The sequence below is a fragment of the Cucumis sativus genome, chromosome 5, assembly GCF_000004075.3.
Source record: "Cucumis sativus cultivar 9930 chromosome 5, Cucumber_9930_V3, whole genome shotgun sequence".
Classification (NCBI taxonomy): domain Eukaryota; kingdom Viridiplantae; phylum Streptophyta; class Magnoliopsida; order Cucurbitales; family Cucurbitaceae; genus Cucumis; species Cucumis sativus.
Genome location: NC_026659.2, coordinates 4,142,288 through 4,169,700, shown reverse-complemented (window position 1 = coordinate 4,169,700; position 27,413 = coordinate 4,142,288). Strand labels below are relative to the sequence as shown.

The window sequence follows — 27,413 nt, the reverse complement described above, 5'->3', positions numbered from 1 at the left end:
TTAATGCATATATATAACAACTCCCACATTATAGTTTATTATGATAACGATGCGACTTATATATGAAAATATAGTTTGATTTTATTTCTATAATAAATGGGTTTTTAAAGAATAATAATTAAAAAAACAAATTATTTAAACTTTACCCTAACAAAAAAACTATTAAAGTACACAAATTTAATACACTTCTTTTTTTTACGGATTCTTCTTCTATCATAAAACAAGCTTTTCTTTTTCCACTGAAACATGCTTTGGTTTTTTTAAATTTTTATTTGATGATTCTCCAAATAGATGTGTTTTTGTTTTCTTAAAAAATAAAAGTAAGTGAATTTTCAAAAACAAAAATGTAAATGGTTACTACAATTGAATTTTAGTTTTCAAATTTTGGTTAGGTTGAATGTAGATAACAGCAAAGTAAATCTAAAGATGATAGAGATGTTTGCAAGTACATTAATAAGATTATTTGCACATCATCTTACACACCGAACAACATATATATATTTACATTTTACATTTTTCATTATATTCATAAACAAGGGGCACAAGCAAACAATAGTATGTGTGGTGTATATCTACATTTTCAATGCTAAAATGTTCAAGGATGGTTAAAATATGAGAGAGATTATCGATTTTCTTGAGAAATAGATGAATTATTTTTTTTGTAGAAAGATAATATAAAAAGAAATAGATGGATAAATAGACACATAAATAATCCATTACAAAAATGTGGCAAAAAAAATGGTCAAAGAAAAACAAAAGTTCTACAAATGGGTTGAGGTTAATCAACCTTCCATCACGCCTTCATTTGCTCTCACTCACTTAATTCCAAAGGACTAGATAGCTACTCCAATCTTATTTTGTATTTTAATTTGCGGACCTTCTACGTTGATTGATGAAGTATTGAATTATCGACTTTTGAGATGATGATTTTTGTAGGGACGAAAAAATGAACCTCTAACTTTCAAATATGAGGATCATATTAATATCACTGAGTCAAACTTATTTTTTAACCTGAATTATTATTTTTAATTTCATATTAATTTAAAATTAAAATTAAAATTAAAATGAGGGTTCTAAAATAAAATTAAAAATTAAAAATTTTGGATCCAGTGATAGCCTACTTAATATTAATTCAATTGAATTCTAATAAAGTCTCTTATATTTTATATATAATAAATTTTGAGTGTTTATAATGAGAAACATAAAACAAATGTTTAAAATACGTTTAATAAAGTTAAAAAAACAATTTCAATTTAATGAATACAAAATTTAGAGTTGTTTTATTTTATTTTATTTCAAATATATTGTTTTTCTTTCAATCTAGGAACAATTATTTAGATGGGTTGAAATATATGTGAATATATATATATATCTCTTTGAAATATAATAATTAAATATTAAACTTCCAACGCACAATAATTGAATATATATAATATTTAAATCACATGAATTGTAAATTATAATAATAATTGCAAAAAAATAAAATTTTGTGCTACCGCCTAAATAAAGTTTTTCAACCAAAAATATAAATATATTGTGTGTGTATATATATATTGTTATATCATAATTTTTATTATTTTTAACAAGATTTTCAAATTCAAATTTAACTTAATATTTATTTTATAAAAAATTTTAAATTATGGTATACTATTTTGTTGAGAAAAGTAATATAAATGGTATTATTTTTAAAAAACAACATATGAACTATAAATTAATAACTACTTGGAAGAGCATTCTTGAAACACGATGTAAATTTTAGACATTTTAGTGGAAATTTTTTGAAAATTTTCTTCCAAATACCTATAAAAATATTTTTACACAAAATCAAACATGGTAGTAATATAAAGATCATGTCGGATATTCGTTATAATTACGAATTGTTTTGAGTAAGGTGAAGAATACACGTAAAAGATTATTTCTTTCAAAATAAAAAATGTAAATGTGAAAATTTATGGAATGCCAAAAATATAAAAGAGAATTGTGAAGGAGAAGGATGTCATTTAAAGTTGTCATTCATCAAACAAAATCTTGGATTCTCACTAATGAAAGAGACCCCTCAAAGGTAACAAAAATAGACCACTGAAAAGGTTTTAATTCAAAATAGGAAACTTGCAAGATATTTCGTAAATTTAAGACATTACTACTAATTTGATTATTAAAAATGTAATTTTAATCAACCGTGATTAGGTAAAACTCTTTTATAATCGATCTCAATATCAAACATGTTTCTAATAATTCAAAATCATTATACAAAAGTAAATATTAAAATAAGTTTCGAGTGACTAAAAACGTATTTAGCAATTTGAATATTTCTCTCAAACACACACTACTAATTTTTCTAAAAGTATTTATTTATACAAAAAGCATTTACACTTGAAAGAAAAAACGATTTTTTCTATATTGTAGTTCACACCGCATGATAATGTTCAATCGGTTACGTTCTATATTTAAATTAAGTGCAACTCATGAATTGTGTTTTTATAGAAGTTTGAGCATGAACGACAAACGTTATAATATCTTCTTTTTTTTTTTAAGTTTTGTCCAAAAGTGGTTGTACAATTTTGTTGTTTCTACAACTTCATGTTTACGATATGTTGTTATCAACTTTTGTATGTTTCGTTTTAATTCTTCCGGTCTTTTAGGTTCTAAATACAAATATACAGTGGATTTTACCTATATCATTTTGATTAACAATTATGCATCAATTGTTAATCATCAACCTATAGAATTTTTTACTAAATGTTGGAATTTGTAGACATTTATTCACATCTATTTTACATTATAAAATTGAAATCCAAATTTAAAAAAATTAAATTTTTTCAAACTTATACATTGTTACTTTTATAAGATTATGTAATTTTCATTATTCAATTTTATTGTTGTCATAAGTTTGAAGACCACTTTTTATTTTTAAAATTTTTTTAAGTATGATTTTTGCAATTTGCACTTTCTATAGAATTTTTAATAATTTTCTCACTATTTTTAATCCAAAAAATATTGACAAATAATTCGTTTTAAAAAAACAATAAATTTTTATTATTTTTAGAAAACATACGAAAACATTTTTTGTTCTTCTCTATATTTTTGTTTCTCATGTAATATTAAAAAAATGTTATAAATAACGAAACTTTGCAAAAATATTTAGATTAAAAAATACTTAATGCTCCGTAAAATTTTAATATTTTTTGTAGGTAATTACATTTTTAAATTTGTATACAAAATTTAATATTATTCTCAATAAATCTTTAACTTACCATATATATTTTTAAAATCTACAAACATATTAACACAAAATTCGAAATTTAGGTTTCATTAAGCATTAGATTTTGAACCTATTTATATACCTCTAAAGTTAAAAAAAACTTTAGCCAAATTAAACAAAGATTTTTAACCTATCTTTTTTAACCATGATTTCAAATACCCCTTAAATTCAATTATTTCTTTTTTTGTAAATATATATATATATATATATATATATATATATATATATATATATAATTTAACTATGAGGCGTTTTTAAATTAAGATTATATAATTTAGAATATTAATTCTGTAATTTTTAAAAAAATATTTTAATAAAAAATTTATTTATAATATTTATCCGAACAATTTTGAAAACAGAAAAAACCGACATACCCACAATGAAAGATACCAAAAATTTCTCATGATTAATTGACGTTCTAATATATTTGGACACGATCGTTTATATTTAGAACACGATATTTGACAATTCAATATTCCAACGATTTATTTTTTAAAAATAGATATTTTATATTTAGTACACGATCTTACATTAACTGCAGAAAAAAAGAAAAAAATGGTAGAAATGAAAAGAAAAATTACACGCAAAAAATGAAAAAGAATAATAAATAAAAATATTTTAAAATTTACACAGAAAGAAGATGAGGATGATAAGGAAGGATAAACTTATAATATTTAAAAGAAAGAATCAATTTAATGAAATAAATAATTAGCGTTTTAAATATTTGGAAGATTTATTATATTTATAAAAAATTATAATTAACATTTTCTAATAATTAATAATAAAAAAATATTAATAGTTAAGCTTGAGGAAGAATATTAATTTAGAAAGAAAAAAAAAAAGAAATAATATGACGGAGGAGAAATATGGAATTTGCAGAGACGCGGAATGGATTATGAGTCAAAGAGTGAATAAAGAATGGGTGAGGTGAGGGGTTATGGTAGACGCGCTTGTTCGTTAAAAGGCTGAAGTTTTGGTGGACATCAATTCAAGTGGGCGTGGAGTGAAGCTTAATGATGAAGCGCGTGGGTCTATGATTCCCTTCACAAACAGATCATAACGTCCTTCACAAAACGGTCATCCTACCACACACACATACACACACACCACATTACTACCCCTATGCTTACTCCTACCTATGATAATACTTCTTTCTTTCAATAAAATACTTTTTAAATAAACCACCCATTTTTAAAATACAAAATTTTATTCCTTTTCCTTCCTCATACTCTTGTTACAATTTCATCTTCTATATATTATTCCTGCCTTACTTATATTGAATTTGATTACTAAAACCACCCATGTTAGTTTAGGATTAATAAATTAGGAGTGATTTGTTAGTTAATTACAATAGTCTTACAATTCAATCATACCCATCCACAACTATGACTTCGCAAACAAGTTACTTATTATAACCATCTCATTAAAATATATAACACAACTTCGACTGAATCTCGATGAAAATATGAAAATTTAATCCAAACCAACTATAAAGAAATTAGTAAGAGTAGGAGTTGGTGGGTGGATGGAGGATTTAATTAGGGGTTATGTATAGGGAAAAACTCAATATATGGTATTTAATTAGAGTTATATACTTATGGTTTCGATAAACTAAAATTATTACTCTTTAATAATTGTAATTTGTAGGTAAGTACATTAATTATCGGATTTTGCTCAAGAATTTCATTTAATTAAAAAACATATTATATATATTTTTAAAATAAAAAAAAAGGATTAGAAAAGAAAAAAATGGTTGTGTGTGTGTGTTCACGTTGATGATAGATAGCCTTGAGCAATTGCCTATCTGTCAGCCTCTCTGTCTCTCTGTCTTCTTCCATTTCTTTATTTCCATACCACTCTGTTTCTTCACAACACTTCTCTTTATTTAACCTTCTTCTTCTCTTCATCACCACCATTTTTCCTCCCATTTTAACTTAACTACTTCTAATTACTTCCTCATTAGCTGTTTTGTTCCATGACGATGATGACCACCACCACCAACAACAACAACAGTAGTACCAATGCAGGTTTGTTCGGCGATACCACTTTGACGAAAGTCTTCGTTGGTGGGTTAGCTTGGGAAACACCAAAGGAAGCCATGAGAGATCACTTCCACAAGTTCGGTGAAATTCTCGAAGCGGTTATCATCTCTGATAAACTCACCGGCAGATCCAAGGGATATGGATTCGTAAGTGATGCAATAGTTAGCGGTATTGATTGATTCATTGATCTCTGTTTTGTTTCTTTGATTATTTAATGATTTATACGGATTTGGGATTTTTAATTAGGTTACATTCAAAGACGCGGAATCCGCGAAGAAAGCTTGTGAGGATTCGGCTCCGATCATCAATGGCCGTCGAGCTAACTGTAATCTCGCTTCACTTGGAGCTCGGCGCGGCGGTTCTAGGTCGGCTTCCGCTACTCCTCCTCAAGCTCCTCAACCAGGTTAATAAAAAAAAAAACAACAAAAAAAACTTTCGAGTTCTTCCGATCATCAATGACATTTTTGATTATTTTTTGTTGAGTGGAGATCTGAACTTGGTTTGTGATATTTTGAAGGATCCAACGCTGGAGGACCGAGAACGACATCAGCAGCAACCGCACCGGGAAATCATGTGCAGTGGTATTACCCGGCGGGGACTCATCCAACGCCGTTTCATCATCAGCCTCATCAACCCGTCCCTTTTTATGGGTATACCTTAAGATCCCATGTTCTCTTCCGTATTTAATTTTCCCTCATTTATTTAAATCAAATTAAATGTAAGCTTCATTTTCTTTTAGATATTCCCCAAGCCCCACATACATCGCAACCGATATCAGTTACAACCACGTAAGCCACCACCCCCTTTATTCCTTTTATTTTTATCTTAGGTTAATTAAATTAATAAGACGTAAGTTAGTTAAACGGCGACGTTTTTTCTTTGTAAATGGAACAGAAATTGGGGTATATGAACGGGCACTACACACAAATGTATCCAGGGCAGGCTATGGTAGGAGCGAACACATTGATGCCAATGTACCCGCTGTATCATTACCATCAATCACACGCCATGGGGATGCCGGCCCACATCTTCCCTCCTAGTCCCACGACGGCGGGCCCATTTGCCGCTGTCCCACCCACTTCCATTATGTCCAAACCAACTACCGTTGGTCCCAACCCAGGTCCGTTTTTACTTAACCCTTCTCCATTATCTTAACTCAAGTTTGTAGATTATTGTGTTATTTTGACGACGGTTGGCGTTTGTTTGCACATTGTTTTTGGTTACTGCATGTGGTAAAAACGAAAACAAAAACAAAAAAAAAAACTCGAAAAATGGTCAATAGTCAAACGTTATTAACAAGAAGAAGAGAAAGAAAGAACGAAAGAAAAAAAAAAGATGAGGCCGGGAGGGAGGCAAAAAACAACAGATCAGAGTGTGGTCGTTGTTCACGTGAAAGGGTGATTTAGTAAAAGCGTCTTCTCCGTCAGTGCCAACTGGCGTGGCTGGGTCCCACGTGGCCAGCTTGATTCGCCGGTCGTGCGTTGGTCTAGCTGTCCCTACTCCAATTCCTCTTAATAATCCTTAACTTGAAGGACTCTTTTGCAATATCAACTACTTTTCTAGACCATTTTTTTTCAAAAACTAAACCACCCATAGTAATATTGGTGCGTACAACTGTTTAGATGATGAGGTGAAGTGTTTGTAAATTTTGTATACAAGAGCCTTTATATTTCTTGTTGATCAGCATATTATTGGTTGTATTATCAGTTTTTGTTTTAAATGAAGTGTATAATTCTGGAGTAAGAAATAATGTTGATCATTAAACTGATATTACAAAGAAACAGTTTGCTTGGTTGTGGAATAAATAGGTACAGTTGGAGGCAGGGGATGAAGAAGATGCTGATGATGCATGGTAAAAGAAGAGCAGATAGAAGAATTTTAAGTATAAAAATGGGGAGAGGGCAGGCTAAGAGGGACTATTTTTTTTAATTTATTTTTTTCTTTTTTAAATTTTTAATCAGAACATCTCATTCTCTTAGTACATGGCAGGCAAGAAAGAAAGAAGAACAAAAAAAAAAGAAAAGAAAAATAACAGAGACAATGTGAAGCTGGTTGGGGGGGCTGCTCAGAACTACATTATTTTTAGGCTGATCTGTTGTAGCTCTTTATTTATTTCTTTCTTCTTTTAATTATAAAAAACTAATTTTATTGTTTTTTTCCCTCTCCATTCTTCTCTCCTTCCCTATCATTTCCACAAACCAACACCTCTCTATATTACTTTCTATCTCGGTACTTTCGACCACCCTAAAAATGTTCATTTTCAGCCATAATGGCATTTATATGTGCAAAACACTGCTTGTGGTTTATATTTTTTCACTGCTAAAAGTTTTTATTTTCATAATCATACAATGATTCGTTTTGAAGAAAGGAATTAAAATGGCTATTTCTTTTACAAGTAGTAGAACCAAAGTAGATATTTTGTAAAATATAAGTGCAAGTAGCAAAAATCCACACCCACCTCAAAATATGGTTAAAGTTGCAATGAACTCTCAAACTTCCAATTACGTTTAATTTGATGGCTAAAGTTTTAGAATGAAAAGTTTGAAGTTATGATTACAACCATTCTTGCAATTTGTTGGAAATATATATATAAGAAAAAGTAGAACGAGTCAAATGAATGAAACATCAAAATATGGAGAGTAAAGTAGTAATTAAAGAAAAGAAAGAGGGGGGCAGAAACAAAACAGGGGTGAGGGGTATGAATTATATGTATGGTGTGTTGTGTCCAGAATGCTGCTTTTAATGAATGGCCAGCTTAACCCCTCCAACTTTAATGTTTCTCTTTTTGCATAAAGCTTCTTCATTTCTCTTTGCTCAATCAACCCCTTTTTTTAGAATAATCAGAAGCAACAAATGTATTCAAATTTTAAGAAAATGAAGTTTGAAGTAATGACATGGTCTCATTGGATTAAGAAAGTATGCAGTTTTGGTTGAATATACTTTATTTGACTGCTAACATGATAGGTGAATTAAGCTGTTAATGCCACCAACACATGGGATGAAGTATTGAGTTTGATGAAGGGATTATCATTCACATACCATGACATGTTGATTTGTGATCTAATGTTCTTTTTAGATCGTGTGAGGTTTCTAAGGAAAGTGATTTCTGATTGCATTGTGCAACTCCTTGTTTTAGTTACGACAAATCTATAGTTACGACACTTTCATATTACTCTTTTTTTTTTGTTACAACACTTTCTAGTCTTTTTGAATCTTCAAGTTTGAAGTCTTCAAGAAACTAAAAGAGGAGTTTTGTGTCATGAAATTTTAGTAGGCAAAGAGAGCAACAAAAGTTTTTAGTCTTCTGATTTTTGAAGCGTTGTCAGATTTCTTCAGATTTTGATAGTTTCAATTTTTTGGTTCTTCAAAACTCGAGAGTTTCAGTGTTAAATTTTCCAAAATCTCCCTAAAACGAGGAGTAAATGAACTGTTTACTGAGTTTATGGACTTTATATGGACATAGGTCCAATAACCTTGTGGGTTCAACAATTAGACTTGGGCTTGAACTAAAATTGGGTTGAGCCTAATTTCACAACGAGTTATAAATTGGATTAGACTATGGACTCAAACGACTCTAATTACTTCCTTCGTTACAATTTAGTCTCAAACGACTTTTTTTCTTCTCGTTTCTCAAAATTTAAAATCTTTAGTTTAGAATTTTCAAAATCTCCTTAAAAGATTAGTTGACATTGTTTATATGACATTCAGATGTAACCTAATATCAATATTACAAATATAATATATAGTTACATGTTAAGGAATAAGGCAAAGTACAAATTCGCAAATCTTCAACTTAGACAAAAAAGATTCTTTGATTTGACGTAAAATGTTTGATACTATTTCAAGTCATATGTTCTATGATGATATCAACTTCAACCCCAAACTCACTACGTACTTTTATAACTATTCCATATTTAAAAGACCTCATATAGATCGAAAGAAAACCCCTTTTTTATACTAAGTACGAGATTTTTGTTGCATTCCTAACATAAGAAAAAAAGTTCAAACGTGTGAGTTGGAAATTGATATGTTGAAACAATCATTAAATATCAACAAGAGATTTTTAGCCGAGGTGTGCGTAAATTGGTCCGACACTCACGAATATAAAAAAAAAAAGGTCAGTGGTCTATGTTACGTTCTTTACAAATATTTATTTAGGTTCTTTTTTATTTTAAAAAGGAAAAAAATATCTTCCTTAACTTTAGGGATATTATTAATCCTTTAGTTGATATCTCTTTCTTTCATTAAAGGATATTTTTAGAAGATACTTTCCACAACGGGTAAAATCTTTCAACTCAATTGTCTTTAAAATATATTTTCCCTGTCCGTTTCAAAGTTCTTCCTTATTATAAAAAGGAAAAATATTTGCTCTTTGACACATTTTCTTTCAAGAGACTTTCAAACTATTGTTTCGTGAAGAATCTTTACGAAGGTAAATTAATACGTTCTTATATATTTTATGAAGATTGTTTAACATGTTCAAAGTCAACAAAATGTCTCTCAGTGATAAGATATTTAAAGAATACCTAGTAGATTGATATATGTTCAATTACTTCTTTAGGGGGTTGGATTATTTTTAGTTAACAACGAAAGAAAAACTAAAATTTTAGAGAAACGTGAACTCTTTCTCATTTTGCCCAACATAATTATAACCAAACTTAGATTTAAAATAAACTTCTCCTCCATCTTTAGCTTTGTTTTACCTCTTTGACCAAATATTAACTAAAGCATTGGGAATTCTATTTCACGTAAACATTTTTCTTCTCCAAAAGTATAAATTTACGGTTAAGATCATATGAATGCTTTTGTCCAATTTTGCCATCAATATATTTAATTATGATTTTGATTTATAATAAACATTATTGCAAAAAAAAAAAAAAACTAAAAAATAAATATTTAGTAAAAGTTCATGTTAAAATTATAAATAAACTAAAAATATAAAGTCACGGCTAAACTAAAAAAAGATTAATTATCATAAATATAATAAAATATCAAACTATTTATGGTAACAAAATAAAAAAATGTATGAAGTTGAACATTTTTTAAAAAGATATTTATTCATTATTCTCTTATTCCTTATCTTTTTTTTCTTTATCTTTTTTTGAAATTATGATATTTATTTTCAATCAATGAGAAATTGTAATATATTTTTAAAGTATTATTTGATTCAAAATTGTGTTACCAACTATAAAAGACATTGTTATAAGATATTGAATAAGAATTGTTGGGATATTGATACTTAGATTTGACTACAACCAAATCTAAGATCTTAAAAGAAAGTCTGATATTGGTACAGGATCGTATCCAAATCAATATGAGTATATCAAATATATTTGGTGGGTATGCAAAATATTTGGCCTATATTTTTTAAAAAATAAAAAAAAGTGTTTATTTTTTAAATATTAGGAAAAAGAAAAAAAGGAGATCCATATTTAGTAGTTAAATTGGAATTTAATTTTGTTTTTTAAAAAAGGGGTTAAAAGCAATTTTGAAGAGAATAGTGGGGAATAAGGTGAGGGCGTACCGAAGTGGTTGAAATGTTAGAAAACAGAAAGTGCCATAAAAAAGAATGGATGCTTTTATTTTTTTATCCTTGTATATTTGTAGTTATTAATTCCCAACTCTTTCGAGTTTCCGAAGCTTTCTTCCAAAATTAAAATTCAGGATCTCTCTCTCTAAAACCCAAACCCTCTCTCTTCCCAAACCAAAAACTTCATTTTTGTTTTTCTTCCTTACAAAGATCCACCCACTCAGGTACACTTCTTTTCTTTCTTTCACTACTTCCAATTCTCTCTTTATCTATTTAATTCATACATATTTCTCTTCTTCTTCTTCTTCTTCTTCAATTTTTATCTTCCACTCTTTCTTCACTTCTTAGATCCCGTTTTCTTTTCTTAATTAGGGCTTATGCTGTTATCCCACCTTTTTTCTTTTTTTTCTTTTTGATTTTTTTCTTGATTTTTTGCACCCCCTTTTTGCGATAGATTACCCAGATTCTGTTTTTCATGGAAGAGCCGGATGAGAGAGATGCTTCTGGCAGTGTTTCGGAGTCAACTGTTACTGTTAGGGAGCATTTAGTGGATGATTCCGGTGTTAGTGTTAGTAAGGACCGGGTTCAGAGTTCTTTGTCTGAGGATGTGGGGAGAGGGGATGGGGCTGATGGGGCTTGTAATGGTGGTGGTGAGGATATTATGGTCGAAGTTTTGGGTTCTGATGTTTATTTTGATGGTGTATGTACTCATAGAACTGCTGGGAATTTGGATGTTGTTTCAACTGGTGGGGAGGAGCCGCCCAGTGTGGTCAGAGATGGGCATCTGGAAAGTGAGGGAGTATCTGTGGTTGGGGAATCAATAAAAGGAACTTCTCAAGAAGGTGTGGAGGGCGATGAAAGAGGCGTTGATGTAATGATTCTCGATAATGATGCTCGGGTGGATGATTCTTCAGCAGTTGATAGACAGACCGAAGCTGCTCATGTGGAAGAGGAAAACACTGGAAGCAAGGAGGCTATGGTTGTAGATACTGATAATCTAGTCCATAATAGTTCAGATGATGAAGCTTTGAACGATGAAGAACCTCAGAAAGTGGAGGTTCTTTCTGAGCAATCAAAGAATTCTCCCACAGAAAATGGGTTCGGAGAAGACTTAGTGCATACTGATGGGGGAAGCCAGGAAGCTTCAATAAGTGACGGGGATGAAAGTTTGGAAAAAGGAAAAGGTCAGAGGAGTGTGGAGGAAGAGCAGATTTTTGATGCACCAGTTGACCTGCAGGGTACAGGGCTTGGAGTTTCAGATGTTGATGCACGGAATTCTGGAATTAAGACTTCTTCTGCAGATAGTACTGAGAATTCAAATTCACAGGGCCAAGATGCTACTGAAATGGATCCCAACATGTTGCCTGATAAAAGTTGGAATCCTGAAGTTATTTCTCAGAGTGAAGGTTCAGACAAAGACCTTTCTAATCTGGAAAGGGATGAGAGTTGTATAGTTGAGACAGAGCATGGTGATATGGGAAAAAATGATCATATGGATGGTCAGAACCAAGTTTCTGGAGGAGGGGAACTTCCCAATAGCAGTTTGACTCATGGGAAGAAGATTTCTGGCGATGAAAAGCTTGGCTTGTGTGTGGGAGTTGAAGTCCCAGAGATAGCAGCACAGACACTTGATAGTGAGAATTTGGATCGAAGTATAGCTTCTCCTGGAGATGTGGTGAATTCGGATCCATCTGTGGTTGTTACTGAACATATGAGGAGTACGGATTCAATATCATTGAGTCAACCAAACCATGATGCTGAGGAAGATGTTGCAACAGAAAATCATGGTGAAGTTTTGGCTCCGAGTATTGAAGTTTCTGCTGAAAATGAGCAAAATTTGATGGTGCAGATAGAAGGCAGGAATATGGAGCCTGCTTCTCAATCGAATGGACAAGAAGGGGGTACTTGCATAGAACTTGAGGAAAATGCTGTTATGGATCATAATCTAGCTAATTTTGAAACTGTGGAGGAAATGGAAGTTGATCACAAATTCAATGCTAACCAGATGGGTTTACATGGCGAGGAAGAAGATGGAGATGTGACAGGTATTGAAGATGATGATGATCAACTTGAAAGTTCTGTACAATTGCACCAAGCTTGTTATCACCTGCCATCGGAGAATGAAGGTGATTTTTCTGTTTCTGATTTAGTGTGGGGTAAAGTGAGGAGCCATCCTTGGTGGCCAGGTCAGATATTTGATCCGTCTGATTCTTCTGATCAGGCGATGAAGTATTATAAAAAGGACTTCTATTTGGTTGCTTATTTTGGGGATCGTACATTTGCTTGGAATGAAGTGTCTCATTTAAAGCCATTTCGGACACATTTCTCCCAAGAAGAGATGCAAAGCCATTCAGAAGCTTTCCAAAATTCTGTTGAGTGTGCTCTGGAAGAAGTCTCTAGACGAGCAGAGTTGGGGCTAGCGTGTGCTTGCACACCCAAAGAAGCATATGACATGGTTAAATGTCAGATTATTGAAAATGCTGGTATTCGAGAAGAATCATCTAGAAGATACGGTGTAGACAAATCTGCCAGTGCCACATCGTTTGAACCTGCTAAGTTAATAGAATACATCAGGGACTTGGCGAAGTTTCCATCTGATGGCAGTGACCGTTTGGAACTGGTCATAGCCAAGGCCCAGCTGACTGCTTTTTATCGTCTAAAGGGGTATTGTGGCCTGCCTCAATTCCAATTTGGTGGCTTGCCTCAGTTCCAGTTTTGTGGGGGACTTGCAGACAATGAGTTAGACAGTTTAGGCATTGAAATGCAGTCAAGTGATTTTGATCACCATGCAGCTCCATGTCAGGATGATGCACAGGCGTCCCCTTCTAAGGAGAATGTAGAAGTTCGGAGTAGTTCTTATCATAAACGCAAACATAATTTGAAGGATGGTCTGTATCCTAAGAAAAAAGAAAAAAGTTTGTATGAACTAATGGGTGAAAATTTTGACAATATTGATGGAGAAAATTGGTCTGATGCAAGGACTTCCACACTGGTGTCACCTTCTTGTAAAAGACGAAAGACTGTCGAACATCCTATTGATGGTTCTGGTGCACCAGATGGAAGGAAAACTATATCCGTTGCAAAGGTTTCTGGAACTGCATCTCTTAAACAGTCCTTCAAAATTGGCGATTGTATTCGTCGGGTTGCAAGTCAGTTGACTGGTACGCCTCCAATCAAGTCTACTTGTGAGAGGTTCCAAAAGCCAGATGGAAGCTTTGATGGGAATGCACTCCATGAATCTGATGTTTTCCTCCAGAACTTTGATGATGCCCAAAGAGGAAAGGTAAATTTTCCTCCCGAGTACTCCTCCTTGGATGAATTGTTAGATCAACTTCAACTAGTGGCAAGCGATCCAATGAAGGAATATAGCTTCTTGAACGTAATTGTCAGTTTTTTCACTGATTTTCGAGATTCATTGATTTTGAGGCAGCACCCTGGGATTGAGGAGGCCTTGGAAAGAAACGGTGGTAAGAGGAAAGCACAATTTACTTCTATTGTTGCTTCACCACAGACATTTGAATTTGAGGATATGAGTGACACTTACTGGACAGACAGGGTAATCCAAAATGGGACTGAAGTTCAGCTACCTCGTAAAAACAGAAAAAGAGATTACCAACTTGTTGCAGAGCCAGAAAAAGCTCTCCAAGGAAGTCGCAGGCCATACAAGAAGCGTCATCCTGCTGGAAATCATGCTATGACAGCTGAGAAGGTTACCAGCTCTGTATATCAGCCATCCCCTGCTGAACTTGTAATGAACTTTTCCGAGGTGGATTCTGTGCCATCAGAAAAAACCCTGAATAATATGTTTAGGAGGTTTGGACCCTTGCGAGAATCTGAGACGGAAGTTGATAGGGAGGGTGGTCGTGCAAGGGTAGTTTTTAAGAAATCTTCTGATGCGGAAATTGCTTATAGCAGTGCTGGAAGGTTCAGCATCTTTGGACCAAGACTTGTAAATTATCAGCTTAGCTATACTCCTTCTACCTTGTTTAAAGCTTCGCCTATTCCCAGACTTCAGGATCAGGAAATGCATCTTGATCTTAGCACGGCTCAGTTCCAAGAAATGCAACTAGATTTGTCCTCTTTCCATGACCATGAAATGCAGCTTGATTTATCTTCAATTCATGATCAGGACATGCAGCTTGATCTTTCCACGATTGGATATCAGGAAATGGAATCTGTTCTTGGTTCACACCATGACCAGGAGAGTAAACCTCATTACACTGCTCATCTTGGGGAGATGCAGGCTGATTTTTCAACTATTCAATATGATAGGCAATCTGATCTTTCAGCTATGCATAACCAGGAACTGCATCCTGTTTTTGCTTCAAACCAGGAAACGCAATCAGGTCAGGTTACTTCTCAAGACCAGGAGCTGCATCATAATTTCACCTCCGATCAGCTTGGGGAGATGCAAGCAGATCACACTCTAACTCCTCCTCATCATGATGAGCCACCAGTTTCTGCCTCAGACCCGGAGCAGAATATGCCACCAGTTTTTGCCACAATCAAGGAGGAGAAGACACAGCCAGCTATTACTACATTCCAAGAGGAGTCACAGTCAGTGCTTGGAATCATCCAGGAGCAAGAGACGCACACTATTCTAGACACTGCCCAATTGGGTAGGATGCAAGCCGATCTTAATCCAACTCATCATGAGAGACAAACTGTCCCTGCCACAAGTCTGGAGCATGAAATGCAGCCAGTTACAAGTCAGGAGCAAGAGGACGTAGCTAATACTGGCACCACCACGGTTCATCATCAGCAGCCTGTTCCTTCGATACCCCAGGAGCAGGATATGCAACCTGTTGTTGCCACAGTTCAGGAGAATGAGATGGTGCCGGTTACCTCTACGCAGGATCATGAGAGGGAACCTGAGACAGCATCAGAGGAGTTATTGGGGGAACCTGTTCCTGCCATAAAAGAAGGGCAAGAAACACAACGTTTTCTTGGCACGATGAATGGGCATGAGGAAGATGATGCTCTTGGAACAAAAGAGCAGGAAGCTCAATCTGTTACCCCTGCAACTCATGAAGAAGAGGACACACAGCAAGTTGTTTTAACGGGGGAGGAGGCTCAAGAAGAAACTCAGGTGGCTCCCGGCTTTACAGAGGGGCAGGAAACACAAGTTCTTGACAGTACGGAGGGGCAGGAAACACAAGTTCTTGACACTACGGAGGGGCAGGAAACACAAGTTCTTGACACTACGGAGGGGCAGGAAACACAAGTTCTTGACTCTGCGGAGGGGCAGGAAACCCAAGTTATTGACTCTATGGAGGGGCATGAGTCTGAGCATGATCTTGGTGCAAATGAGCAGGCCAGTCTGTCTGTTGTTGTAGCTGATGAACAAGATGATGCACAGCCACTTGTTTCTGCTGGCGAGGAGGCTCAGGAAGAAACTCAGCCCATTCACGCCTCAACCCAGGAGTTGGAACATGATGAGGAAGCTATGCAGGGGCAGGAGTTGCAACCTGATCAAGTGACAACTGAGGAGGAGCATGAGGTGCCAGACTCTCTTACATCCCAGGTGCGGGATGAGTCTAAGCATGCTACAGAACTTGAACAGGATCTACTTCCTGATATTACAAATGAGGTGCCAAGGGTGCAATGTGATAATGACAAGAATCAGGTGCAGGTGGTACAAAATAGTAATAACGCGAATCAGGAGCAGGAGGAACAACCTGGTAATAACAAAAATCTGGAGCTGGAGATGCAACATGATGTTCCCACAAATCAGGAGCAGGAGATGCAACATTATATTCCCACAGATCAGGAGCAGGAAAAGCAGTGTGATAATGCAGCAGATAAGGAGGAGAAGCAAGTGGACAATGCAGTAGATCAGGTGCAGGACATGCAATGTGACGATGTTACGAGTCAGGAGCAGGACATGCAATGTGACAACCCCACAAGTCAGGATCAAGAGATGAAATGTGATAATGCAATGAGTCAGGATCAGGAGATGCAATGTGACAATTCCACAAGTCAGGAGCAGGAGAAGCAACTTGGTAATGCCACAAGTCTGGAGCAGGAGATGGAATGTGATAGTGAGGCAGATAAGGAGCATGTAGTGCAATCTGGCGAGGCTGTATCCCATGAGCAGGATGCACAATCTGATCACGAGCAAGAATTGCAAGCTAATCACGATTCCACTAACCAGGAGCAGGAGAAAATACCCAATTTTGACACACAAGAGCAGGATATAGAATCCGATGTAGAAAAACATCCTGCTCAGGTTCAGGTGATGGAACCTGATTGTGCAGTAGTTCCAGGCTCAGACACACATACTGATTCTGTCACCACAAAGGATCAGAAGATGCAACTTGGTATTTCATCTTTGGGGAAGAAAACAGATTAATTTTCAGGTATGCATACTTTAAAAGTTTGCTTTGACGTACTAGGATAAAAAGGTTTCTTGAAATGTCAAGCCTCACTAAAAAATTTAAATGCATTTAGATGGGTTGGTTTAGTGATAAAACATGAGTCGTCTCAATAAAGGTCTAAGAGATCATGAATTTAATACATGTTAACTACCTACCTAGAAATAAATATTCTACGGGTTTTCTTGACATCCAAATGTTGTAGGGTTAAATAAGTTATTTCGTGAGACTAGTCAAGGTATGTATAAGTTGATCTGGATGCTCACAATTGCGCATGTGTATAACACATTTGAATGTTGGTTTCTTTGACGACGGTTATGGTCTTCCAAGCGCTTCACACATGCACTTTCATATCTATATTTAGGGAATGGGATGGAGTGGTTTAAACATTAAAGAGAGAACAAACTCACCATTTCACTCAGTATACACTCAATTTTATATCCTTGTATTTCTTATCTGCGTGATCTTACCAGTACTATATTTGGGTATAATATTGATCATTTCACAATTTCAGGTAATACACAAATGGAATAGTCAACTGAAGAATACATCACTGCTGACAAGAGAATAACACGACAGGTGCCAGAAGAGGTAACCGGACCAGACCATCATTTGAGGATGCATCTGGTTGTCAGTTCCATTCAGAGTTTGCTCGAGGCTTGGTCCCTTCGTTTCATTCTCAAATCAAGGTTTAAAATATTGTAACTTAGATCCTCCCCACCCTAGTAGTATTAGTTGGATGTAAATTTATGTTAGCTGAAGTTTACCCACCCACTTTCTGTTGATTTTTTTTTTTGGCGGAGGCCGGCTTTTGAATGTGATACATCGGGCATTGTACATGACATTTTCCAATCACAGCCATTGAAGTGAAGGATGAAGGGGGCTTATTTGGAAGCCAAATGGTGTTGAAACTTTATGCAACAGCTTTGGATAGTCGTAGCTCCATTGTATAGCAATCTTGGGGGGTTCTTAGAATTTGAGCTCTCATTTTGATTCGATGATTGAGATTTTACTACCCGGAAATTTCTTGTTTGAATGATGATATAGCTCTAGAATGAATATGAATATAAAATGGAAGTGTTTTAGATCGAATTTTGCTCTATTCAAATTAGTTTAGCTTGGACATTCTTTTGTACTCCAGAGAGTGAATGCTTGTTTTTTTCTTTTTGAAGAATTTTGACACTGACAACAATTATTTGATTCTACACTTAGTTTTTTCTTCTATTGGCTTAAAAAAGAAAAAGAAAATCGACTTTGCTATTTGTTTAAAAATGTAAATAGTCGGTGACATGGAGTGGAGTAAGGATATTCTAAAATAAATAATACTTCAGCGATATCTTTCCAAACTTGGGGCTTTCTTGGTTTTTAATGACTAGTAATGATTTAGAAGAGTTCTATCGGGATTTGTTCAAAACTTGCATAAATGTATGTAGGTACTAAGTTATTGAAAATTTCAACTGAATTGTTATAACCTGATTTGGTACCAATATATATATATATATATTATTAGGTGTTGCAGCTGCCTCCCCTTATTCAGACGGTGGACGTTAGAAGTTTATATGAAGCAACTCCACCCCTTGACAGGCCTTGTATGGTATGAATCGGCACCATGGGCCTCCCATGTTCGGGATTTACGTCCAATCCATATACTACAACATTAACATTATTTACTTCTATGCTGATGATCTTCACACCGGTATCTGATATGCAATGTTACTGTGATAAACAACTTGAGAACACTCTTAGTTATTTCCTTGATCTCAATGTTTCTTCTTGCTGTGTTAATTATCTCAAACAAAATGTATCTGATCTTCTGGTTTGATTTGATACTGTTGATTCGAATGTTGCCAATATTCATAGCTCGAACTATACACTTTTCTATCGTGTTTCACATTCTTCCTTATATCAAGGCACTCTTTGTGACTGGACTCCACTTTTCTTCTTACTCATCTTTGGTATTAACTAGCATTACATGCATTGGGAGTCTGGGACACATGCCCCTCAAATTGTTGGTTTTTATGGGAGGCAAGTTTTCGTATTTTAAATATAAAATATAAATAATAGTTAATTATACATAGTAGTAAATGCATTATAATGATATAATGGTTGTGTGCAATCCTATTCAAATTTAAATCTCTCGCAATAATGTCCACCAAGAACTCACGAACACACGTTAAAAATGACTCACTTTGTTCATGACATCATTTCCCCAACCATACTACCCATCTTCACAAAAGCATTATCCACTACTCGCTTCACTTAGTTACTTAACAAAGTCAGATTGATCTTTACTTCACTACCTTGGAGAGAACGTTACCAAATATATTATTTTCTTATACATCTACCCATATTTTAGCTTTCCATGTAAAAGGATGCAGAAAATATTCAATAAAGATAACTGCAATATAGTCTACTGCAACTATTTATGAATTTTATTTGCTACAAAATAGAAAGAGAGCTCTGTTTTTCCATCTCTTCTTGAAAAAACAAAACAAAACAGAGCACTCCTAAATGAATTTAGGACAATTTTCATACCATTACTTTCTGTTTAGGGAGGGAGAGAACAAAGAGAAAAGGGAAACAAAAACCAAAACTTCATCAATTTTAATCACAAAATGTCCATTCTTCCTTGATTTACCACAACTTTACATGAACAAAGCAAAATAAAAAACAGACATTTATAAAATGACACATTCAAAACCTTCTTCTTCTTCTTCTTTTTTTTTTTTATCCAACAAGAACATAAATTGCATATATAATTCCAGGTATATATCCCAAAATGGTCAGCAACAAACAAATCCAAAACTCCACCTGCACTTGCAAATCAAAAGACCACAAAAAGAAAAAAGAAAAAACACTGATCAACAAACACGAAATTGAGAGAGAAGATCAAACACAAGGTTGTTCTTGTAAAATGAATGAAAAAAGGAAACAGAGTTTGAAGGTATCAGACCCCACAGCCATAGCGAAGGAAAACTCCAAGAGGTGGAAGAAGAATTGCCAAAATGATTTCTACAAAAGTTTCTGAACCCATTTCTTCTTTTTCTTTCTCAGTGCCAAAACTGAAGAATTTTGGGGGAAACCAAAGATGGGATGTTTGAAGAGAGTGAGGAGAACCAAAGGTAGTGGGGAGGTGGCAGTTGTTTAAGCTCTTGGGAGTGAAACGTGGGAGATGGATTAACACGTGTGCCACCTTTGCTATTATGTTATTCTGAGGGTTCATTTGTACAAATTACTTACGATGGTGCACTTAATGCTCAAAAACTTTGAACTGATAAAATATGAAAAGATGAAGTTTCTTTGTAAACGTTTAAAACTGATCACAAACACATTGATTCGAACAATCCACCTCGTGGCTCCAACTATGCTAAAAAAGATTGTAGTTTTTACTAAATTATACCACCAAATTAAAAATTTAGCAATTTACCCTCTCAAATTGGACTATTTTCCTTAAAACCCCGAATTTATATTTGTAGCCATTTTGAAAAGTAGCCCTTTTAGTTCTTCTTCTTCTTCTCCTCTCTCTCTCTCTGAGGTTCTTGATGGCAAAACCCTAGTTGCCATTATTGGGTGGTCATGGAAACTCCTTCAACTTCACACCAGGGACCAATCCAGGAAGAGAATCTAGAACAGCAACTGATTCAAACCATAACAACGATCCTCAATGCCACCAAACCATCTCTCAGTGCACTTGCCCCATATGCCGCACATCTTTCTCCTTCCTTGATATCCTCCATTTTCGCCTCCAAAGCTCTAAGTTCTCATCCCTCCGTTCTTTTAAATGTCTTCAAATGGGCTCAGAAACATGTCCCCTCTTTCTCTTCCCCACCCAATAATTCTCTCTCTTCTCTTCTTACCCTCTTACCTTCTCTGTTTCGCCATTACATGTTCTCCGATGCCAAATCCCTCCTTATTTCCTTCATTTCTTCCGATCGCCAACACGAACTCCATAAATTGATTCTCCATCCCACTCGTGATCTTCCCGAGCCGTCCAAAGAGCTACTGGATACCTCCATTGGCGCCTACGTGCAAATGGACCAGCCCCATCTTGCTACTCAGATCTTCAACAAGATGAAGCGGCTTAACTACCGGCCGAATTTGCTTACCTGCAACACATTGATGAATTCCTTGGTAAGATACCCGTCTTCGAGTTCTATTCTATTGGCTAGACAAGTATTAAAGGATTCGATTAAACTCGGCGTGGTACCGAATACTAATAGCTTCAATATTTTGATATATGGGTATTGCTTAGAGAGTAAAGTTAAGGATGCACTGGATTGGGTGAATAAAATGAGTGAGTTTGGTTGTGTACCGGATACTGTGAGTTATAATACGATATTGGATGCATTGTTAAAGAGGAGACTGTTACAAGAGGCCCGGGACTTGCTGTTGGACATGAAAAGTAAAGGGCTGTCGCCAAATAAGCATACGTATAATATGTTGGTTTGTGGATATTGCAGACTGGGGTTACTGAAGGAGGCTACCAAGGTGATCGAAATAATGACGCGTAATAATTTGTTGCCTACTGTTTGGACTTATAATATGTTGGTTAATGGGTTTTGTAATGATGGTAAGATTGATGAGGCTTTTAGGATAAGAGATGAGATGGAGAAAATGAATGTCTTGCCTGACGTGGTTACCTATAACACATTGATTGATGGGTGTTCCCAGTGGCGGGATAGTTCTGAGGTATATAGTTTGATTGAAGAAATGGATAAGAAAGGAGTGAAGTGTAATGCAGTTACTTACAATATAATACTGAAATGGATGTGTAAGAAAGGGAATATGACTGAAGCAACCACTACTCTTGATAAGATGGAAGAAAATGGACTCTCCCCTGATTGTGTGACGTACAATACTCTAATAGGTGCTTATTGTAAGGCTGGAAAAATGGGAAAAGCGTTTAGAATGATGGATGAAATGACTAGTAAAGGTTTGAAAATTGATACTTGGACCTTGAATACGATTCTCCATTGTCTCTGTGTGGAGAAAAAACTTGATGAGGCATACAACTTATTATGCAGTGCTAGTAAGCGGGGCTATATTCTTGATGAGGTTAGCTATGGTATTCTGATTTTGGGTTACTTCAAAGATGAAAAGGGAGACAGAGCCTTGAATCTTTGGGATGAAATGAAGGAAAGACAGATTATGCCAAGCACCATCACCTATAATTCTGTGATTGGAGGACTATGTCAGTCTAGGAAAGTTGATCAAGCTATAGATAAGCTGAATGAGATGCTTGAGAATGGATTAGTTCCTGATGAAACTACTTACAACATAATTATCCATGGCTTTTGTTTGGAAGGGAATGTGGAAAAAGCATTCCAATTCCACAACGAAATGATTGAGAATTTATTCAAGCCAGATGTCTATACTTGTAATATTCTTCTTCGTGGGTTATGCAGAGAGGGTATGCTAGAGAAGGCTCTTAAGCTGTTCAATACTTTGGTTTCTAAAGGCAAAGACATTGATGTAGTTACGTATAATACCATAATATCTAGTCTGTGCAAAGAAGGGAAATTCGAGAATGCTTATGATCTTCTTACTGAAATGGAAGCGAAAAAGTTAGGTCCTGATCAATATACTTACAAAGTGATTATTGCTGCTCTAACAGATGCGGGAAGGATTAAGGAGGCGGAGGAATTTACATTGAAAATGGTTGAATCGGGAATAGTGCATGATCAGAATTTGAAATTGGGCAAAGGGCAGAATGTGCTAACCTCTGAAGTTTCGGAACATTTTGATTTCAAGTCTATAGCTTACTCGGATCAGATCAATGAACTATGTAATCAACATAAGTATAAGGATGCAATGCACCTATTTGTCGAAGTTACAAAGGAAGGTGTTGCTTTAAACAAATACACTTATCTAAATTTGATGGAGGGGCTGATTAAGAGGCGTAAAAGCACATCAAAGGCCAGCCGGTGATTATTAAATCTTTACAACTTCATCAATGTCAAATAGGACCAGCCTCTCTTCAGGTTCTACTCAAATCCAAAGGGTTTTTTCGCTCTAGGATGTAGGAATGTTGGAACAAGGTTACTTTACTAGACATGGGTTTACTGTGTACTTTGATGATCATGTGGTGTGATGTTAACTAGAGTAGTTAATGTAAGTCAAAACTTCAAAAGATAGCTCAAATGGCCATTAGATGACCTTATGTAGGCTGGACAGTAGCCCAAAAGAGGTAAAAGAACAACCAAACTAATAAAGCATTACCACAATGATTTAAAGCATTTATCTTTAACCTAAGTAAAACAATATTTACCTGATACCAAGAGCTAAAGCAAAGAATAATCAAGGAAAGAAATTATCCACATGCGGTTTCTTAAAGAGAAATTTTTACGGATAGAAAAATGTCAAACTATTTAATGAAAATAGCAAAAGAATATTGACTAACACCGATAGACTTCTATAAACTCCTAGTAATGGTAGACTTGTATCAGTCTATATCATCGATAGTATTAATGATAAACTTTTATCAATTTCTATCAGCAATAGACACTGATCAACATCTATCTGTCTTTGTCAATGAAAGACTTCTATCATTTTCTATCACTAATAGACACTAATAGACTTCTATCAGAGTCTATCTAGGCTGCAAAGAATGTATAATTTTTTTTCTATAAGTTGTAAATAGGTTTGACCCATTTTTCTTTATTTAAAAAAAATCCCTTTCTTAAAATTAACAAATAGTTTTACTAAGAAATTTAATGGGGGTGAAATTAGTCCAAGATGTTTTTTTAATTTTTTTTTTTTTAACCCTATATGAAAATTGGTTGCAGGTGTCTCTCTCTTTCATGGACAAAAGGGTCTATACAAGTAGTGATTGTTGCCTGGCTTAGTGGGTTATGAAATTTTGCAACTGTGATGAAGGTCAGGTGTTCATTCTCAATTTTAAGTGATATGCTTCGAAGAAGATATTAGGTGCAACAACTTCTTTGCTAAATAGTCTCTCTTGCCACAGATTCATTCCATAAAAAGGTGCAGCTTAGGTTGATAGCCAAGTGAAAATGGAAGTGGTTTCATCAGGAGAGAAGAATATAAAAACTTTCTGGTTTTGGAAACATTCAGGACCCACTCTTCACCAATGGACTAGCAGGTACTGGGTAATTCTGGATACAGAAAAATGGCCTGCAAATTATCATTTAAAACGTTCGTGCTGCAGTCATCTTCCTAGGACCCAGGATCATTAAGACGGTATCCAACTCATAATCAGTATGCATCTTGAAGTAGAAGGTACTCTAGACCTTGATATTATATTGTCTCCTTGAAATCTTATGCAAATACGTTATCATTTTTTAAGCCATTATTCTGTAAGAAACTTTGAATGACTGTAATATTACTCAAGTGTCACATCAAAGCTATAACTTCATTCTTTTCCCATTACAGAGTCTTCACTTGTGTAGTTCTCTTCCTTCTTTACTACCAAGTGATATTTAATTTTACACCTTTGTCTTCATAGAATTGATAAAACCTTGCAGGTACCGGTTTTTTTTTAAGCAAAGACTGTCCCAGTTGCATGTCTCATTCTCGTTGATACCTACTGTCTCAACATGTGGCAGCAGCGTTGTTCCAAAGGGCTTCATCTAGAAAATGGCAACCTTACATTGGTTCAAGTTTGTACCTTTTCCTTCTGACTCTTCCTTCCCTGGAAACCCCATTTTACATGCGCTCTACTTTTGAATTTATTCCTAGCTTCCTATTTATTATATCAATGTGCTTGGAGAGTAGTTTCATATGACTTTGGATGAAGTAGCATCTTGTACATTTCTGTATGAATTTGAAAAGAAAAATCTGATGTTGGCTCTTAATTTTTTTTGTGACTTTTGGTGTTTCATATTTCACATGCAGAAACACACCATATATATGTATATATATATCAACCTTCAGAAAAAAAAAAAATTCCATTAGACATGAGGGGGAGTATTAGAAACAGAAACTCATTTTAACATACCAATTGCTATGGGCTTATTTGTTTTGTGTAAGGACACTGAGTCCCACTTGTGATATCGTAGTTAGTGACTGCAAGCTAACCGGCTGTTCTAAGAGCACTAGACCTCTCATCATACACTGTTCTATTTCCAGAGATTTCACAAAACGTGATAATAGCAAACCCCCACACTAACGTACTAAAAGGACTCTGAACACAAAACAGAGCGATAGGCCAGAGCCTCAATTTATTTATCAACAAGCAGAGGGAGAATTCAAGATCAAACCCCCCACACTAACGTACTAAAAGGACTCTGAACACAAAACAGAGTGATAGGCCAGAGCCTCAATTTATTTATCAACAAGCAGAGGGAGAATTCAAGATCAAACCCCCACACTAACGTACTAAAAGGACTCTGGAACACAAAAGAGTGATAGGCCAGAGCCTCAATTTATTTATCAACAAGCAGAGGGAGAACTCAAGAGCTCCCCTTCCTCTCCAGAATCTCACAAGTGAACAATTACAATAATTAGCCAAAGATCCCCCTCAAGACACACCCGAACGGCATACGTACCCCTACTTTGGCACCCTCTAACTTATAATATTCCTTTGGGTCCTACACTAACTAAATATTTTCCTTACCCGCGTTTGAGCCTCCTTTCCATGCTTACTTACAACACTCTAGTGATTTCCTATCACAGTTACAGACAAGCCCAACCGAAAATATAAACTAACAAAGAACAACCCTCTAGTGCCTAGGCCCACTACCATCCCCCTCTTACTGCGTCTAACACAAGTATTAATAATAGGAGGCCTAACATTTTGAACTTCCATATATTTTCTTTATTGTTATTTAATAATAGAAAACCGAACTTTCATTACGGCGAATGAAAGTATGCAAGGGAGCAATATAGGAGAGGAGATAGTCTATAATACAACAAAGAAAGCTGGAATGAAGCAATTCAAAATCACAAAAATCATAAGGCAGGGTTGTACGTGTGTTCATGTTGTTAATAGTTAGAAATAAAAGATTGTAACAGAACTTCTTGCAAACAAACCAAAGGTTCCTTCTTGGATCTAGGCCTTCTAGTCTTAACTCCATGAAAAATTATCTTCTACGGAGCTAAACAGCAGCAGAAAAGGTAGCACACTAGAAAACCTCTCCCTTATCTTGAAACAAAGGGTAGAAAAGGACATCCTCTATCATCGGATAATACTATTTGTTTCAAGCCAACTCCACATTGAAAGTCTACAAAAAGATGTCCACATAAAATGCGCATTTGAACATTTCAATTTTATAAAAACGTGGTCCAAACTCTCAGAAACACTCTGGTACATACACTATTGTAGTCCCAAAGAATCCATTTGAATATGATTGAAGGTGTCACTTTCCATAACAAGCAAAAGAAGGTTAGCCTTTCTAGGGGATTTTACTATTTCTCTTTATCTTTTCCTTCCGTACTTTTCGTATTTGACTATGTACATATGCCTATTGTTCATGATTCATATATTTTATTATCTAGATCTAGGTATTAGGTCTTAAACCTTTGCACTTAGTAACAATAAACTTAACTTTCATTTTGATTTGAATTTGGTTCCTAAACTGTGAAATGCTATTTTGGTAATAGAACCCTCTCAATTGATTAAGTTTCCATTAATTGTTTAATAGAAACTTGAATTCTTTTCGAGAACAGACATTTGATTGAACTTATCCAGCATCATTTCTATTAAATCATATATATGGTAATGAGACTCAAATGGTTGTATTTAGAAAGCATTTGAAGGCTCTTGGACCACAGAGAAATAAACACAAAGATTGAGAATTTAAACTTCAAGATTAGATAACCAAAAGATTGAGGTTTGAACTGCTTTTTGGTTTTGAACTCTCAAGTTTTGTTTCGTTATAGTTCTTATACTTTTTTTAGATGTTTTATTTAGCCCCTCGTGTATTTTAATATCCACTTTTAGTCATTAAATAAGTCTATTTTAGCCCCATTATCTGAGGTGTGAAAAACTAATAGCAAAGATTTAATATGGTGTTTGGGATGTAGAAAATTTAGAAAACTAAAATAGAATATGAACAGAGATCCATGATATTAAATCTGTAAATCTTGAATCTCCCAAACTGTAGAAAATGAAAAGAATCCAAAACCTTTTTTATGAATTGATAGGACATAAAATGCATAGATATTTTGCATTAATTTGATTATGTTTATAGAATGATTGAGAAGAAGTCAAAAGGGGAAGTAGACATCCACTGACTGACCAACTC

General features: G+C 34.7%; 4 protein-coding genes across 7 annotated transcripts; 3 read left to right on the top strand and 1 right to left on the bottom strand.

Annotated features, from left to right (window-relative positions):
* Window positions 1-5,015: 5,015 nt before the first annotated feature.
* LOC101202850 (probable RNA-binding protein ARP1) lies at window positions 5,016-7,469 on the top strand. Of its 2 annotated transcripts, none has more exons than XM_004143560.3 (6): window positions 5,016-5,450; window positions 5,551-5,707; window positions 5,822-5,954; window positions 6,044-6,092; window positions 6,199-6,424; window positions 7,113-7,469. In XM_004143560.3, the coding sequence occupies exons 1-6, from the start codon at window positions 5,238-5,240 to the stop codon at window positions 7,133-7,135; spliced, it is 801 nt and encodes a 266-aa protein (XP_004143608.1). In that variant the 5' UTR covers window positions 5,016-5,237; the 3' UTR covers window positions 7,136-7,469. The 2 variants fall into 2 exon arrangements, with proteins under 2 accessions (XP_004143608.1, XP_011654915.1); XM_011656613.2 differs by having other exon boundaries at window positions 7,089-7,469.
* Window positions 7,470-10,910: 3,441 nt separating this feature from the next.
* LOC101204371 lies at window positions 10,911-18,300 on the top strand. 2 transcript variants are annotated; one of them, XM_031885615.1, is made up of 4 exons: window positions 10,911-11,058; window positions 11,289-15,983; window positions 16,017-17,193; window positions 17,723-18,300. In XM_031885615.1, exons 2-3 carry the CDS (start codon window positions 11,310-11,312, stop codon window positions 17,184-17,186), a joined length of 5,844 nt encoding a protein of 1,947 aa, XP_031741475.1. In that variant the 5' UTR covers window positions 10,911-11,058; window positions 11,289-11,309; the 3' UTR covers window positions 17,187-17,193; window positions 17,723-18,300. The 2 variants fall into 2 exon arrangements, with proteins under 2 accessions (XP_031741475.1, XP_031741474.1); XM_031885614.1 differs by having other exon boundaries at window positions 11,289-17,193.
* Window positions 18,301-19,782: 1,482 nt separating this feature from the next.
* Window positions 19,783-20,508, bottom strand: LOC101203086. Its single transcript, XM_004143561.3, has 2 exons — window positions 20,162-20,508; window positions 19,783-20,019 (listed from the first exon to the last, which is right to left on the bottom strand). Exons 1-2 carry the CDS (start codon window positions 20,429-20,431, stop codon window positions 19,936-19,938), a joined length of 354 nt encoding a protein of 117 aa, XP_004143609.2. The 5' UTR covers window positions 20,432-20,508; the 3' UTR covers window positions 19,783-19,935.
* Window positions 20,509-20,752: 244 nt separating this feature from the next.
* LOC101204615 (pentatricopeptide repeat-containing protein At2g16880) lies at window positions 20,753-25,034 on the top strand. 2 transcript variants are annotated; one of them, XM_004143644.3, is made up of 4 exons: window positions 20,753-23,189; window positions 23,994-24,084; window positions 24,176-24,447; window positions 24,693-25,034. In XM_004143644.3, exon 1 carries the CDS (start codon window positions 20,785-20,787, stop codon window positions 23,134-23,136), a length of 2,352 nt encoding a protein of 783 aa, XP_004143692.1. In that variant the 5' UTR covers window positions 20,753-20,784; the 3' UTR covers window positions 23,137-23,189; window positions 23,994-24,084; window positions 24,176-24,447; window positions 24,693-25,034. The 2 variants fall into 2 exon arrangements, with proteins under 2 accessions (XP_004143692.1, XP_031741814.1); XM_031885954.1 differs by having other exon boundaries at window positions 20,753-23,246.
* Window positions 25,035-27,413: the final 2,379 nt, after the last annotated feature.

Bases quoted from the DNA above. Each gene is read 5' to 3' on its own strand.
- LOC101202850 (XM_004143560.3), top strand. From the start codon at position 5,238: ATGACGATGATGACCACCACCACCAACAACAACAACAGTAGTACCAAT. The intron at 5,955-6,043 runs GTATACCTTAAG...ATTTTCTTTTAG, and splicing joins CAACCCGTCCCTTTTTATGG to ATATTCCCCAAGCCCCACAT. The intron at 6,093-6,198 runs GTAAGCCACCAC...TAAATGGAACAG, and splicing joins CCGATATCAGTTACAACCAC to AAATTGGGGTATATGAACGG.
- LOC101203086 (XM_004143561.3), bottom strand. From the start codon at position 20,431: ATGAACCCTCAGAATAACATAATAGCAAAGGTGGCACACGTGTTAATC. The intron at 20,020-20,161 runs GTCTGATACCTT...TTGCAAGTGCAG, and splicing joins TCCTTCGCTATGGCTGTGGG to GTGGAGTTTTGGATTTGTTT.
- LOC101204371 (XM_031885614.1), top strand. From the start codon at position 11,310: ATGGAAGAGCCGGATGAGAGAGATGCTTCTGGCAGTGTTTCGGAGTCA.
- LOC101204615 (XM_004143644.3), top strand. From the start codon at position 20,785: ATGGAAACTCCTTCAACTTCACACCAGGGACCAATCCAGGAAGAGAAT.